Genomic DNA, 17,531 nt, shown 5'->3' with positions numbered 1-17,531 from the left:
TAGCTGCCATATAGACCGATCTCCCGATAGAGGGTCTGAAGGCCATAAAAGTTTTATTTTTTATCCGATTTTGCTGAAATTTGTAACAGTGGGTTATTTTAAGCCTCCTGACATCTGACGTAAATATGGTTCAGATCGGATTATATTTAGATATAGCTACCATATAGGCCGATCTCCCGATAAAGGGTCTGAAGGCCATAAAAGCTTTATTTTTTATTCGATTTTGCTGAAATTTGTAACAGTGGTCTATTTTATGCCTCCCGACATCTGACCTAAATATGGATTAGATCATTCCATATTTAGATATAGCTGCCATATAGACCGATCTCCCAATAAAGGGTCTGAAGCCCATAAAGGCTTTATTTTTAATCCGATTTCGCTGAAATTTAAGACTGTGGGTTATTTTAAGCCTCCCGACATCTGACCTTAATATGGTTCAGATTAGACTGTATTTAGATATAGCTGCCATATAGACCGATCTGCCGATTAGTGGGTTGAAGCCCATAAAAGCTTTATTTATTACCAGATTTCGCTGAAATTTGCCAACAGTGGGTTATTTTAAGCCTCCTGACATCTGATCTAAATATGGATTAGATCGGACTATATTTAGATATAGCTGCCATATAGACCGATCTGCCGAATTCGGGTGCTAAAGTTATCCAATTTTCACCGTATTGTGGCGAAATGGGATTTGCATATATACCCGAGGTGGTGGGTATCCAAAGTTCGGCCCGGCCGAACTTAATGCCTTTTTACTTGCTAAACCTTAGAAAAGGTTTCTTTGACAGTTCTATAAAGGAAATCTGTCATATAAGCCTATTTCAAAAATACATTCAGTTTTGTAAATACCGATGCAAATTTTCAATTTTACAAGCTGTGATTTTTATTAATTTTTTTTTTTAGTTTTTTTATTCAAAAATTAATTGTTGTTGGTGTTATTATCATCATCTTCAGTTACTTGAATTGGTTTCCAGAAGGTCTTGGGCCTTATTTGCATTACCGCATATTGAAACGAATAGTCTTTCTTCCATTTATCCCAGCTAACACCAGCCTGCTGGGCAGCAGCTTCCAAGCGATAGGGACCATTCAGATGGCTGAAAGAAATTTTTGACTTATTTCAAATTTATTCTAATTTTTTTATAATTTCACTTCTCCTACCTGGCATAACATGATCTAAACCACCAGGCACCCTTAAAGTACTCGGCACAATTACGCGTAGATAAATCGTTGTCCTGATCATAGGTTGAGAAAGCCATACCCAAATGATAGTCCAGGGCATCTTCAGCATCACCATTATAATTGCCAAGAGAGGTAATGGCATATTTCTCTTTCTCTCCGGCAATTTTGAAGAGATCATAGTGAGCATGTACCATTTCACCGCTCCATTCACGCATCACCACCATTAACTCCTGGGGACTTTCAGAGGTCAATTCATGCAGCTTGTCAAGGCCAATAAAGAATTCACCATTTGGTGGATTGCCAAAGCCCACTTTGTATTGATCCCAATCGCGATAGAAATCAACCGAACCATCCAAACGTTGTAAAATGGTGGTCCAGGATTGACTTTGAGTTTGATTGTTGATGGCCAATATTAAATCTTCTTGGTTATTTTGTCTGTATATGTATGGAAAAGAAAAGATGAAAAGGAAGGAAGGATGGTCTTTAGCAACGGGAAAAGGTTTTTGAGGATTTTTTGTGGGTTATTGCATACCTATAGGTGAGATCATCGAATCTAAAATGTTGTTAGAATATAAAAAGATATAAATGTTAGACGTTAATAGTTTTGCTTGCAGTTTTTTTAACTTCATTCATACCTTTGATTGGATTCCATATGATAATCATCCAGTTTTTGGGCAATGTCCAAAAGTTTGCTTTCCTGCTCAACTTGCCTAAGAAAATTTAAAAACAAATTTTACATATCTCTATATTTTTATGCTGGTAAAGGGGTTTCCAACAAGAGTTGTTATTGGGTTGCCCAAAAAGTAATTGCGGATTTTTTAAAAGAAAGTAAATGCATTTTTAATAGAACTTAGAATGAACTTTAATCAAATATACTTTTTTTACACTTTTTTTCCAAAGCAAGCTAAAAGTCACAGCTGATAACTGACAGAAGAAAGAATGCAATTACAGAGTCACAAGCTGTGAAAAAATTTGTCAACGCCGACTATATGAAAAATCCGCAATTACTTTTTGGGCAACCCAATATTTATGCAAAATTTCAAACACCTAGCTTAACTCCTTCCAACGTTAGCGTGCTTTCGACAGACGGACGAACGAACAGACATGGTTAGATCGACTTAAAGTGCCATGACCCCTATGGGTTTCAACAACGTTTGCAATTTCTTAAAATTCAATTTTTAAGAAATTTATTTGAAATCACACTCCTAATTCCAAGCTAATGTGAAAGCCATACGCCTATAGAGCAAAGCTCAAGAGGGATTTTCCACTTGTCAGGCCAACATTTTCCGCCTACATAAATTCGGTTTTATTTTTACTTGTAACGACTTACGTTTTTTGTAATTCCGCAAAATTATCATCCATATACTTTTTGACATCCGCATTCATACTTTCCAAAAAGTCCTTAGTACGTTGCTCTTGATCTTGCTGCCTAAAAAAAGAAGACCAAGGAAAAATATGTATGAAGATATTTTACTAATTTTTATGCATTTTTATTACCTTTTTTGCAAATCCGAAATGCTTTGACCTAACTTGCCCGTTGCATGCATGATAACATTCAGTTTGGTGTATAACACTTTCCACAAAACTTCACTGTTGTCCTCGGCTTCGGGATCCTAAAAAACAAAGAAATAAAAAATCTTTCATCAGATTTGGAAAAAAATATATCATAATCAAATTTTGATTAAAATTTCTTAATTTAGGCTTGGGTGGTTTTAAAACAGTCTCCGAATAACCTTAAAACAATCCTCCTATCATCCGACCTAAGTATGGTCCATATGGCACCATATTTGGTTCTAGATGCCACACTAGTTCAAATTTCAGCGAAATCGCATAATAAATAAAGCAGTTATGGGCCTTAGGTATGGTATGAAGGGTATTTAGTGGGTGTGCCGGTCCCAGACACTGTCCCCAAATGTGTATACCAGATTCGTAGTCAACTCCCAAAGACCTTTCATTTGATACCCATTTTGTGACGTTGAACATTCATGCCAGTTTTGGGGGGTTGGGGGACCACCCTACACATAGGGTGACATTTCTATGCCAAGTTCGTACTTTACTTTTTAATACCTTTCATTTGATACCCATATTGTCTCAACGGTAAATATGTCCTGTTGAGTGATATTGGGGGTTGTGGAGGGCTGGGTGCCTCAGACACCAAGGAATACATTTTTATAACAGCATTGTACTCTACTTTTAAAAGTCTTTCATTTGATTTTCCATATTGTCCCAATCGGTAAATATGTTCTGCTGAGGGGTTTTGGGTGGTGGGGAGGGCCCTCAAACACCAGAAAATAAATATTTATGTCTGATTTGTCTTCTACTCTTGAATACCTTTCATTTGATACCCATAAAGCCCAAAAGCGGTTTGAGTGCCCTACTGGCTGATGATTTTGGGGTTTGGAGGGCCTTCCGACACTTAAGGTGGCATTTCAATGCGAAGTTTGTACTCGACTCTTAAATACCTTTCATTTGATACCCATATTGCCCCAGTCGGTAAACATGTCCGTTCGCGTGGGTTTTGGGATGGGGCGCTCCCCCAGGTTATTTGACCCCAAAATTTTATACCAATTTTGTGTTTTAAAATCGATGCAGCCGTCTCCGAGACCTGGCGTTTTTAAAAATGAGGGTATGGGGGGGGGGGGGGGGGTCTGCCACCCTTCGCATAATAAACAAGTAAAAAGGCGTTATGTTCGGCCGGGCCAAATTGCAGAACTATGTCGAAGAGCCTAACACAACTCACTGTCCCAAATTTCAGAGAAATCGGACAATAAATGCGCCTTTTATGGCCACAAAACCTTAAATCGAGAGATCGCTCTATAGGGCAGCTATATCCAAATCTGGACCGATTATGGCCAAATTGCAGAAAGATGTCAAGGGGCTTAACACAACTCACCGTCCCAAATTTTGGAGAAATCGTACAATAAATGCGCCTTTTGTGGGCCTAAGACCTTAAATCGAGAGATCGCTCTATGTGGCAGCTATATCCAAATCTGAACCGATCGTGGCCAAATCGCAGAAAGATGTCAAGGGGCTTAACACAACTCACTGTCCCAAACTGTTCGGAGAAATCGTACAATAAATGCGCCTTTTGTGGGCCTAAGACCTTCAATCGAGATATCGGTCTATATGACAGCTATATCCAAATCTAAAGCGATCTAAGCCAAATTTAAGAAGGGTATTGAAGGCCCTAACACAACTCACTGTTTGGCAAAATCGGACAATAAATGCGACTTTTAAGGGCCCAAGACTTTAATCGGCGGATCGGTCTATATGGGGGCTATGTCAAGATATAATCCGATAAAGCCCATCTTCAAACTTAAACTGCTTATGGACAAAAAAACGAATCTGTGCAAAGTTTCAGCTCAATATCTCTATGTTTAGACTGTAGCGTGATTTCAACAGACAGACGGATGGACATGGCTAGATCGTCTTAGATTTTTACGCTGATCAAGAATATATATATTTTATAGGGTCGAAAATGGATATTTCAATATGTTGCACATAGAATGACACAATGAATATTCCCCATCCTTCGGTATAAAACTGTAGTACCCTATTTTCATCAAAATCGGTTCAGCCGTTTCGGAGTCTATACGGAACAGACAAACAAAGCGCAACAATTTCATTTTTGTATAATAGATATCGACAGATCGGTTTATATGGTAGCCATATCCAAATATGGTCCGATCTGAACCATATTCAGTTTGGACGATGGTAGGCTTAAACAAGCTATAGTCCGATTCGGACCATGAATGAATTGAATGCTGAACATTGTAGAAGTCATTGTGTAATATTTCAGTCCATTCGGATAAGAATTGCGCCTTGTGGGGGCTCATGAGGCAAAATCGGGAGATCGGTTTATATGGGAGCTGTATCAAGCTATGGATCGATTCAGACCATATTTCAGTCCATTCGTAGAAGAATTGCGCCTTGTAGGGGCTCAAGAGGCAAAATCGGCAGATCGGTTTATATGGGAGCTGTATCAAGCTATGGATCGATTCAGACCATCTTAGACACGTATGTTGAAGGTCACGAGAGAAGCCGTTGTACAAAATTTGTACTAAATCGGATGAGAATTGCGCTCTCTACAGGCTTAAGATGTCAAGATGCCATATCGGTTTATATGGCAGCTATATAAGGTTATGGACCGATTTGTGCAATACTTTGCGTAGTTATTGGAAGTCATAACAAATAACCTCTTGTGAAATTTCAGCCAAATCGGATGAGAATTGCGCCCTCCAGCGACTCCAGAAGTCAAGATCCAAGATCGGTTTATATGGCAGCTATACCAGATTATGAACCAATGTGAACCATACTAAGCACAAATGTTGGAAATGGTACCTAAACACCATGTGCATAAGTACAGCCAAATCGGATAAGAATTGCGCCCCCTAAGCTAAGATGAAGTAGTCAAGACCCCAGATCGGTTTGTATGGCAGCTATATCAGGTTATGAACCGATTTGAAGAATTTTGAGAATTGTGCCCTCTAGAGGCTCAAGAAGTCAAGATCCAAGATCGGTTTATATGGCAGCTATATCAAAATATGGATCGATATGGCCCATTTACAATCCCAACTGCCTTACACTAATAAAAAGTATTTGTGCAAAATTTCAAGCGGCTAGCTTTACCCCTTCGAAAGTTAGCGTGCTTTCGACAGACAGACGGACGGACGGACATGGGTAGATCGACTTAAAATGTCATGACGATCAAGAATATATATACTTTATGGGATCTCAGACGCATATTTCTAAATGTTACAAACAGAATGACGAAATTATTGGGTTGCCCAAAAAGTAATTGCGGATTTTTTAAAAGAAAGTAAATGCATTTTTAATAAAACTTAGAATGAACTTTAATCAAATGTACTTTTTTTTACACTTTTTTCTAAAGCAAGCTAAAAGTAACAGCTGATAACTGACAGAAGAAAGAATGCAATTACAGAGTCACAAGCCGTTGAAAAAATTTGTCAACGCCGACTATATGAAAAATCCGCAATTACTTTTTGGGCAACCCAATAGTATACCCCCTGCTATGATGGAGGGTATAAAAACTTACTGTTTGAAAATTCAAACATAACCTGGTTATGAACAAAACAAGTAAAAGCGTGGCAAGTTCGAACGGGCTGAATCTTGGTAACCCACCACGATGGATTCTACTAAAAATTTATACAAACTTAATGTAGTTAAAGGGAATAATTTTTTTCTACATACCAAACTTCTGTCAAACTAGCTTCTAGGAACCGAACAAGGATAATCAGGAGACCGGTTCATATGGGAGCTATATCAGGTTATAAACCGATTTGGACCGTACTTGGCACAGTTGTTGAAAGTTAAAACAGAACACCGCAAAAATGCAGCCAAATCGCACAAAAACTGTGGCTTCCAGGGGCCTTAGAAGTCAAATCGGGAGATCGGTTTATATGGGAGCTATACCAGGTTATGGACCGATTTGACCGTACTTGACACAGATATTAAAGGTCATTAGAGAACACCATGTGCAAAATTTCAGCCAAATTGGTTTAAAATTTCGGCTTCCAGGGGCTCAAGAAGTCAAATCGGGAGATCGGTTTTTATGGGAGCTATATCCAAATCTGAACCGATATGGCCCATTTGTAATCCCCAAAGACCTACCTCAATATCAAGTATCTATACAAAATTTCAAGCGGGTAGCTTTACGCTTTCGACCGCCGGACGCATGATTTCGACAGACGGACGCATGCATAATTTCAGCCAAATCGGACAAAAAATTGTGGCTTCCAGGGGCTCAAAAAGTCAAATCGGGAGATCGGTTTATATGGGAGCTATACCAGGTTATGGACCGTACTTGATACAGATATTGAAGGTCATTAGAGAACACCATGTGCAAAATTTCAGCCAAATCGGTTTAAAATTGCGGCTTCCAGGGGCCCAAGAAATCAAATCGAGAGATCGGTTTATATGGGCGCTATATCCAAATCTGAACCGAAATGGCCCATTTGCAAACCCCAATGACCTACCTCAATATCAAGTATCTGTACAAAATTTCAAGCGGGTAGCTTTACGCTTTCGACCGCTATCGTGATTTCGACAGACGGACGGACGGACATGGCTAGATCGAATCAGAATGTCGAGAGGACATTATGGGGTCGCAGATCAATATTTCGAGTTGTTACAAACGGAGTGACTAGATTAGTATACCCCCATCCTATGGTGGTGGGTATAAAAAGGTATCGGTGCAAAATTGCAGCTCATTATTTTAACTTTTAGAGGCCACCGTAGGGCAGAGGTTAGCATGTGCGCCTATGACGCTGAACGTCTGGGTTCGAATCCTGACGAGACCATCAGAAAAAATGTTCACCGGTGGTTTTCCCCTCCTAATGCTGGCAACTGGTGGAAGGTACTATGCCATGTAAAACTTCTCTCCAAAGAGGTGTCGCACTGCGGTTCGCCGTTCGGACTCGGCTATAAAAAGGAGGCCCCTTATCATTGAGCTTAAACTTGAATCGGACTGCACTCATTGATATGTGAGAAGTTTGCCCCTGTTCTTTAGGGGAATGTTCATGGGCAAAATTTGCAATTATTTTAACTATTGATATCAACAGATGGTCGGACATGACTAGATCGTCTTAGATTTCTACGATGACCAATAATACTTTATAAAAATTCGCATATCTTAAACATATTACTCACATTTATATTTGAGTTATCGAACGCCATTGATGTTGAGCGTCCTGCTGCATACAAAATAAGTAGACAAGTTAAAATTTTCATTTTGTTTCATTGAATGTTTCACCGCACACAAGCAAAGTTATACTAACCATTAAAGGTGAAACATTATCGTTATTTATATGAACGATATGGTGGCATTTTAAACAAATCGAAATAAAAATAAAACCATAACAAAATATAAATCAAAATGTCTAAAGCAATAATGTTATCACAGAAAGGCTAACGCCATCTGATAGTCAGCCAATGGTTTTTAGAAAATGTCGTTTGTTGGTTAGTGGGTAGTAAAAGTGCAGGATTTAGACGAAGGTGTTTGTCATTCTAGAAAGAACTCTCAAATTCAAACATCTTCCATCTGCGATAATTTGTTAAGCGTGCTATTCACTTTGTTATTTTGGTCTATGGTTGTTGCTTTTTGTTTTTTGATTGAAATACTTCCTTTTCTTTTTGGCTTTCACCAAATTTCTCGTGATTACTTCAAGTGCTAAACACGATAATCTTTGCGAATTTATGATCTCTCTGAGTGGCAAAATTAATTGTCGAATTTTGATTGTATTCTTATCGAAATTGGCAAGGAGACTACTTGAGCGGCGCAAATCATGCGATTTAAAATGATTTTATGATTTAATAAAGAAAACAATAACGTTTTTTCACACCTAACCACATATTTTTTTAATGTGTTTTGAAGCCAAAAATTAGTCTATTTTAAAACTCAATTGTCCGTATCTATTAAAAGTTATGCCAATACTTGATATATCCATACTTTTATATCCATAAAAATATAAAATGTCTTAGTATTATCTTTTATACAGAATCTAGGGAACCCGACACCATTGATTCTGTTAAAAATTTTTACAAAATAAATTTAGTTGAAGGGCATTATTTTATTCTTCATACCAAACTTTTGTCAAACCAGCAAAAAAAAAGCTCCTAGGAACCGAATAAGGATGATCGAGAGACCGGTTTATATGAGAGCAATATCAAGTTGTAAACCGATTGGGACCGAACTTGACAAAGTTGTTGTTAGTCGTAACAGAACACTCTGTGCAAATTTTAAGCCAAATCGGACAAAAATTGCAGCTTTAAGGCTAAAGAAGTCAAATCGGGAGATCGGTTTATATGGGAGCTATATCAGGTTATATAGCACAGTTGGTGGAAATCATAACGGAACACCATATGGAAAATTGCAGAAAAATCGGACAAAAAATGCGGCTTGTAAGGCTTAAGAAGTCAAATCGTTAGATCGGTTTATATGGGAGCTATATCAGATAACCGAGACCGATTTGAACTGTATTTGGCACAGTTTTTGGAAGTCGTCACAGAACACTACATGCAACATATCAACCAAATTGGACAAAAATTGCGGCTCGTAAGGGCTCAAGAAATCAAATCGGGAGATCGGTTTATATGGGAGCTATATCAGATTATAGACCGTTTCGAACCATACATAGCACAGTTGTTGGAAATCACAACTACAACACTACAGGCAAAATTTCAGCTAAATCGGACAAAAATTGTGGCTTGTAAGGGCTCAAGAAATCAAATCGGGAGATTGGTTTGTATGGAAGCTATATCAGGTTCTTGACCGATTTGAACCGTACTGGGCACAGTTGTTGAAAGTCATAACAGAGCACTACATGTAAAATTTGTGCCAAATCGTACACAAATTGGGGCTTGTAAGGGCTCAAGAAATAAAATCAGGAGATCGGTTTATATGGGAGCTATATCAGGTTATAGACCGATTTCAATTGTTCTTGGCACAGTTGTTGGAAGTCATAACAGAGCACTACATGTAAAATTTCAGCCAAATCGGACAAAAATTGCGGCTTCCAGGGGCTCAAGAAATCAAATCGGGAGATCGGTTTATGTGAGAGCTATATCTAAATCTGAACCGATATGACCCATTGGCAATCCCCAATGACCTACATCAATATTAAGTATCTGGGCAAAATATGAAGCGGCTGGCTTTATGTGTTCGACCACAGTTGTGATTTTGACAGACGAACGGACGACGGACATAACAAGATCGACTCAGAACGTCGAGAAGATCAAGACTATTTATGGGGTCTTAGACTAATATTTCGAGGTGTTACAAATGGAATGAATATATTAATATACCCCCATCCAATGGTGGGAATACAAATAAATTTGTGTTTGTTTGTCGGTTTGTTCCGTATAGACTCAAAAACGGCTGAACCGAATACCTTGAAATTTTCACAGTTTGTCTAGGTTGGTCTGAAAGGTCTGATATAGGAAGGGGGGCGGATCCTCCCCCTTAACTCAAAAGCACTACCCAGAAATATATTTGTACCGATCGGGACAATGTGGGACTCAAAAGAGAGATAAAGGGTGATTTTTTTGAGGTTAGGATTTTCATGCATTAGTATTTGACAGATCACGTGGGATTTCAGACATGGTGTCAAAGAGAAAGATGCTCAGTATGCTTTGACATTTCATCATGAATAGACTTACTAACGAGCAACGCTTGCAAATCATTGAATTTTATTACCAAAATCAGTGTTCGGTTCGAAATTTTGACAAATTTTGTTCAGCGATGAGGCTCATTTCTGGTTGAATGGCTACGTAAATAAGCAAAATTGCCGCATTTGGAGTGAAGAGCAACCAGAAGCCGTTCATGAACTGCCCATGCATCCCGAAAAATGCACTGTTTGGTGTGGTTTGTACGCTGGTGGAATCATTGGACCGTATTTTTTCAAAGATGCTGTTGGACGCAACGTTACGGTGAATGAACACATTTCGAACCGAACACTGATTTTGGTAATAAAATTCAATGATTTGCAAGCGTTCTTCGTTAGTAAGTCTATTCATGATGAAATGTCAAAGCATACTGAGCATCTTTCTCTTTGACACCATGTCTGAAATCCCACGTGATCTGTCAAATACTAATGCATGAAAATCCTAACCTCAAAAAAATCACCCGTTATATGCGAATTGCATATTAAAAAACCCCTTAAAATAGGTTTATTTAACGATCATGACAATATGGGACTCAAATGAAAGAGATTCTGGCGTAGATTACAAATATGGTCAGGAAGGAGGAATACTCTTTACAATTTATTGGTAACGGAATGGGGCGGACCCTCCCCCGTTAGCCAAAAACACCACCCAAAATCAAAATTGAACCGATCGGGACAATATGGGTATCAAGAGAAAGGTTTTGGAGATTAGAACAAAAATTTCAGACAAATCGGACAAAAATTGCGACTTCCAGGGGCTCAAGAAGTCAAATAGGGAGATTGGTTTATATGGGAGCTACATATATCTAAATCGTAACCGATATGACCCATTTGCAATTTCCAACGACCTACATCAATACTTAAGTACCTGGGCAAAATTTCAAGTGTCTGGCTTTACGCGTTCGACCGATATTGTGATTTCGACAGACAGACGGGCATGACTAAATCGACTCAGAACCTAGAGAAGATCATGACTATATATACTTTATGGGGTCTTAGACGAATATTTCGAGGTGTTACAAAAGGAGTGACTAGATAAATATATCCCCATTCTGTGGTGGTGGGAATAAAAATAAATTTGGAAACGTAGGCTATTTAATTTTTTGATATCGGAAGGGGGGGCGGACCCTCCCCTTACCCTAAAAGTGCTATCCAACATTAAAAGTGCACGTATCGAGACAATATGGGACTCAAATGAAAGGTTTTCAAGAGTAGAGTATGAATTTTATATCAAAAATTGGGTCCAAGTAACTGGGGGGCCGCCCCAACACCAAAACCCCATAAAATAGGTTTTTTTGGACGAGCATGACAATATGGGACTCAAATGAAAGGTATTCCGTCAGGAAGGCGAAATATGCTTTATAATTTGTTGATATCGGAATGGGGCGGACTCTCCCCCGTTAGCCAAAAACACTACCAAAAATCAAAATTGGACCGATCACGGCAATATGGGTATCAAAAGAAAGGTTTTGGAGAGTAGAATACGAATACGGTTCATGTTTACCGACCATGTTAATATGGGGCTCAAATCAATGCTATTTGGGAGTGGAGCACGAATTTGATATCCATATTTGAGTCGATATGTCTGTGGTGCCATCCCTCCCCTAAAAACACTTCTCATTACCCTAATTTTCAAAAATGCCAGATGTCGGAGATTGGTAGTGTGATTAGTTCGAATTTTTTTTTGCACTCTCACATTCACCAAAAAGCAAAACATGGTTTCTATTGTTGGGATCGGGTTCCTCGTGGGCATCCCATAATCCGCCAAATGGATATATAGACCAATTTCGACAATATAGGGCTCAAACGAATGATGCTTGAGAGAAAAAACTAATTTTATATCCAATTGATGAGTCATGTGTTTGGGGATCCGCCCCTCCCTAAAATACCTCCCTATTATGTAAAAGCTTTTTGGGGCGGGACAAAGACCCCGGAGTCCAACCCACCGTCAAACAGAATTTATTTACCAATCATGCCATTACGGGGCTCCTATAAAATGTATTTGAAAGTAGACCCAAGTGTCTGGGTGGCCACCCCACCCCCGAATTACCCAATAAAACGGAAAAATTTACCAATACGGTGCAAAGGAAATGAGCAGGGGCCAACTTCTCACACATCAATGAGTGCTTTCCGATTTAAGTTTCAACTCAATGATCCGAACGGCGTTTCGCGACACCTCATTGGGAAGAATTAACATGACCATGCATGGCTTGGTACCTCGCAAAATTTCGCCGGCATTAAGAGCCGCTTTAGTTTTTTTTCGATGTTCTTGCCAGGTTTCGAACGCAGGCGTTTAGCGTCAAAGGCGGACATGGGCTACAGTGGACGAATTCGATATGCAAAAAAAAAATAGAGACTTAAAGAAGGCGCAGCGGAGCTGGCCTTGTGCGGATAGTTTTCGCTAAAAGTATATTTTTAACAAAATTTTTTATCGAAACAATACCTCATTGGAAAGAATTTACATGACCATGCATAGCTTGGTACCTCGCAAATTTCGCCGGCATTATGAGCCGCTTTATTTTTTTTTTCGATATTCTCGCCATGTTTCGAACGCAGGCGTTCAGCGTCAAAGGCGAACGTGAACTACAGTGGCACGAATTCGATATCCAAAAAAAATTAGAGACTTAAAGAAGGCGCAGCGGAACAGGCCCGATGCGGCTAGTTTTCGCTAAAAGTATATTTTGGAAAAAATTTTTTATCGAAACATAAATTTTTGTTTGTTTCTCCTTCGAGACGAGCTCAATGATCGGAGATGCAAATGGATAAGGAAAGCCAAAGATAGCATCACACACCAACCACTATGGGGCGCGTTTCGTCTTTGGTTAGAAGACTTTTCAATCATATTAGGTGGGATGGCTTCAAGGGTCGTGCGCTGGTATGTTGTATTTGAATTGTATTAATAGCGAAAACGCATCTTTGATACAATTACCACATTTACCAAGCTCGACAACCCTGCTTATTAGCTGTACTTTTCCCAATGCGTGTATTTTTGTGTAATGACAGAATGTCTGAAGATCTGTAACAAATTCCACTTCTTTCGTACTACACATGATTTTGTTCATCTGTTGGAAGTTGTATTGATGGCTTCGAACGCAAAGACAACGGCAGTGGCTCTCGCTGTTGCTGCGTGTGCCCAGGTTCAAATCCTGGCCGGGCTCTACCGAATTTAAATTTTTTTTGCCTGTTAGGGCGAGATCATTAAATTTTACAATTTTTGTTTGTTTCTCTTTCGAGACGGGTTCAATGGTCGGAGATGCAAATGGAAAAGAAAAGCAACCATTGAGCTCGTCTCGAAGGAGAAACAATCAAAAATTGTAAAATTTAATGAAGACTTGAAAAATTAGAAACAGAAATTTACTAAATTTTTGATAGAAATCAAATTTTGACAAATTTTTGTATAGAAATAATAATTTGACAATATTTTCTATAGAAACAAATTTTTTGAAGAAATTATATTTAGTAGGTTTTGTATAGTAATAACAACTATAATTTTACATGATTTTCTACAGATTTAAAATTTTGATAAAATTTAATCGCAACTATTGCATGATAATGGCTCAAACGATTCTCGACCTATTCACAAACACTGCATAAGTTCCTTTCTTCACTGAGTACAGCGCGAAATGAGCGAGCTGCCATTTCAACATGTAATCAAGACGCCTATAATTACCCAATGGTCAAGCTTCTTCAGTCCCAAGATAAGATCCGTTCTGAGAAAATCTCGGCCATAGGTCGTTAGCCAGCATGTTAACCAAATTATCAGTCTAGGATTATTCTAGCATTCATCGTAGAAAGCGCCTACTCTGAGGAAGAGGTTAAACAGGGGTTGACTAACTGATTCGGTTTCATGGCCAACACTCATCATTGCATTGTTAGCTTATTAGCCATACCTGATGATCCCTGACTAAGAAGGTATTTAAAGCTACCACCAAGATCCTGAAATTCTCCTTGCTTGGTTTTTTTTCTTTTCACAAGAACTGAGTCCAGAGAGCCTGTAATGCGGCCTGACTATTCTTATTAATACGGATTATTTTACCTCCGCCCTTAAAGTGCCACAGCTCCAAAGACCATGCTACCAATCTTTTGGATCTGTGGCTTTTTTAAGTGTTGTAAAAGGGCCAATTCTCGGCTATGGGGACACCGATTTATGTTGAATTTTGTTTGAGGTCAAGCACCCTGGAGGAATGCCTTACTCAGCACCTTTAAGATTTTTTTTTTACTGAAAATTTATTTAATATTTTATTTTATACAGAACTTTGTCGAAAGTAGTTTTAAAGCAAATTTTGACAAAAAAAAAGTTTAATCAAAATTTGATTTAAATCGAAAATTGCTACAACTTTCGATGTTCATACAAGAAAATCTAGTTTCGTACAAAATGAATTCAATAAAAAAGAATTTCCAGACGCTACTTTCTAAGCAGACTTGAAGCATGGATCATAAATTCTAATTCAAAATTGATAAAAAAGAATTTGAGCATTGTCACGTGGATGAGTAATTATGAAAGCACCATACAATTGTCATAGATTGGCTGATATTTGTGATAATTTCTTGAAATAGAATCAACAGTTGGTGGTGTCACTGATAATAATTGCAAATTTGGTTAAATATGTGCTAAAAAAAATCGATAACAGATTTTATTTATGATGCAAACAGAAAAGTGACACAGGACGTTAAAAAAGTTGGAATGCCATCATGCCTGCATTAGAACATGGGCACTTGTAGACAACTTGTGATTATTTCTTTGATGAGATCGTGTTACTAATTTTAGACTATAACGTATGAAGAATGACAATATACTACCTCCACTTTTAAAGCATTACGATTGTTGAAGTTATCGAGAACACATTAGATCATTTAGGATTTTATAAAGAGGCAATGTTTTCATAAATTTTTAAGTGTGCTAATGAGTAACTCAGTTTGGGAATGGGTAATGATTTGTACAATTATCGCGGAATTAGGCAATGCCCTACCAGCAAGGAAAACCCATGCACAGTGGGTTGTGGAAATAATGTAAACGTATTTTAATTAAAAAAAAAAAAAAACAAATAAAAAGGTGGTAAGTTCGGCCGGGCCGAACTTTGGATACCCACCACCTCGGGTATATATGTAAACCAGCTTTCATCCAAAATTCGGCGATAATTTTATATCTTATGTCCCATAGCAGTTATATCGAAATATGTTCCGATTTGGACCAAATACTAATACGTACAATAGCTATATCTTAAAATAAATCGATCTGAACCATAAACGACACGGATGTCGAAAATCCTAACATAAATCACTATGTCAAATTTCAGTGAAATCGGATTAAAAATGCGCCTTTTTAGGGGGCCAAACTTTAAATCGAGATATCGGTCTACATGGCAGCTATATCCAAATCTGGACCGATTTGGCCCAAGTTGCAGACAAATGTCGACGAGCCTTACGCAAAGCACTGTCCCAAATTTCAGTGAAATCGGATTAGAAATGCGCTTTTTATGGGCCCAAAACTTTAAATCGGGAAATTGGTCTATATGGCAGCTATATTCAAATCTGGACTGATTTGGGACAAATTGAAGAAGGACGTCGAAGAGCCTAACTAAATTCACTGTCTCAAATTTCGGCGGTATCGGACAATAAATGCGCCTTTTATGGCCCCAAAACCTAAAACCGAGATATCGGTCTATTTGGCAGCTATATTCAAAATTGAACCGATCTGTGCGTTATTGCAGAGATATGTCAAGGGGCTTAACTTAACACACTGCCCCAAATTTCGGCGACATCGGACAATAAATACTCCTTTTATTGCCCCAAAACCGAAAACCGAGATATCGGTCTATTTGGCAGCTATATCCAAATCTGAACCGATTTGTGCGTTATTGCAGAAATATGTCAAGGAGCTTAACTTAACACACAGTCCCAAATTTCGGCGACATCGGATAATCAATGCGCCTTTTATGGGCCCAAAATCTTAAATCGAGAAATCGGTCTATATGGCAACTATATCCAAATCTGGACCGACCCAGGCCAAATTGACGAAGGATGTCGAAGGGCTTAACACAACTCACTGTCCCAAATTTCATCAAAATCGGATAATAAATGTGGCTTTTATGGGCCTAAGACCCTAAATCGGAGGATCGGTCTATATGGCAGCAATATCCAAATCTGAATCGATCTGGTTCAAATTGATGAAGGATGTCGAGTGGTTTAACACAATTCACTGTTCCAAATTTCAGCAAAATCGGATGATAAATGTCGCTTTTATGGGCCTAAGACCCTAAATCGGAGGATCGGTCTATATGGGGGCTATATCTAGATATAGTCCGATATAGCCCATTTTCGAACTTAACCTGCTTATGGACAAAAAAAGAATCTGTGCAAAATTTCAGTTCAATATCTCAATTTTTAAAGACTGTAGCGTGATTTCAACAGACAGACGGACAGACGGACGGACATGTCTGGATCGTCTTAGATTTTTACGCTGATCAAGAATATATATACTTTATAGGGTCGGAAATGGATATTTTGATGTGTTGCAAACGGAATGACCAAATGAATATACCCCATCCTTTGGTGGTGGGCATACAAAAATAACTGTACTAAGTATGGTTGAAATCGGGCTATAACCTGATATAGCTGTCAAATAAACCGATCTGGGGTCTTGACTTCTTGAGCCTCTAGAGGGCGCAATTCCTATCTGATTTGGCTGAAATTTCGCATGAGGTATTTTATTATGATTTCCAACAACTGTGCCAAGTATGGGTGAAATCGGTGCATAGCCGGATATAGCTGTCATATAAACCGATCTTGAATCTTGACTTCGTGAACCACTAGAGGACGCAATTCTTATCCGATTTGGTCGAAATTTTGCATGAGGTGTTTTGTTATCACTTTCAACAACTGTGCCAAGTATGGGTGAAATCGGTGCATAGCCGGATATAGCTGTCATATAAACCGATCTGGGGTCTTGACATGCTGAGCCTTTAGAGGGCGTAAATCCCTCCCGATTTCGTCGAAATTTTTTATGACGTGTTTCGTTATGACTTTCAACAACTGTGCAAAGTATGGTTCAAATCGGTCCATAACCTGATATAGCTGTCAACTAAACCGATCTGGGGTCTTGACTTGTTGAGCCTCTAGAGGGCGTAATTCCTATCTGATTTAGCTGAAATTTTGCAGGACGTGTTTCAT

General features: G+C 38.6%; 1 protein-coding gene across 1 annotated transcript; it reads right to left on the bottom strand.

Annotated features, from left to right (window-relative positions):
- Positions 1-848: 848 nt before the first annotated feature.
- LOC106086023 (ficolin-2) lies at positions 849-7,959 on the bottom strand. The gene is made up of 7 exons (XM_059367917.1): positions 7,849-7,959; positions 2,677-2,792; positions 2,510-2,608; positions 1,815-1,889; positions 1,712-1,732; positions 1,159-1,614; positions 849-1,094 (listed from the first exon to the last, which is right to left on the bottom strand). The coding sequence occupies exons 1-7, from the start codon at positions 7,927-7,929 to the stop codon at positions 920-922; spliced, it is 1,023 nt and encodes a 340-aa protein (XP_059223900.1). The 5' UTR covers positions 7,930-7,959; the 3' UTR covers positions 849-919.
- Between the last annotated feature and the right edge of the window lie 9,572 nt (positions 7,960-17,531).

This window comes from Stomoxys calcitrans, chromosome 4 (assembly GCF_963082655.1).
Source record: "Stomoxys calcitrans chromosome 4, idStoCalc2.1, whole genome shotgun sequence".
NCBI lineage: Eukaryota > Metazoa > Arthropoda > Insecta > Diptera > Muscidae > Stomoxys > Stomoxys calcitrans.
Note: the sequence above shows the minus strand (reverse complement) of the source record. Positions and strands in the feature narration are given on the sequence as shown.

What these genes read in the sequence shown, in the direction of transcription:
- LOC106086023 (XM_059367917.1), bottom strand. Translation starts at nt 7,929, where the DNA reads ATGAAAATTTTAACTTGTCTACTTATTTTGTATGCAGCAGGACGCTCA. An exon ending in TCGATAACTCAAATATAAAT is followed by an intron (nt 2,793 to 7,848) that starts GTGAGTAATATG and finishes TTTGTTTTTTAG; the next exon opens with GATCCCGAAGCCGAGGACAA. An exon ending in CATATGGAATCCAATCAAAG is followed by an intron (nt 1,733 to 1,814) that starts GTATGAATGAAG and finishes ACAACATTTTAG; the next exon opens with ATTCGATGATCTCACCTATA.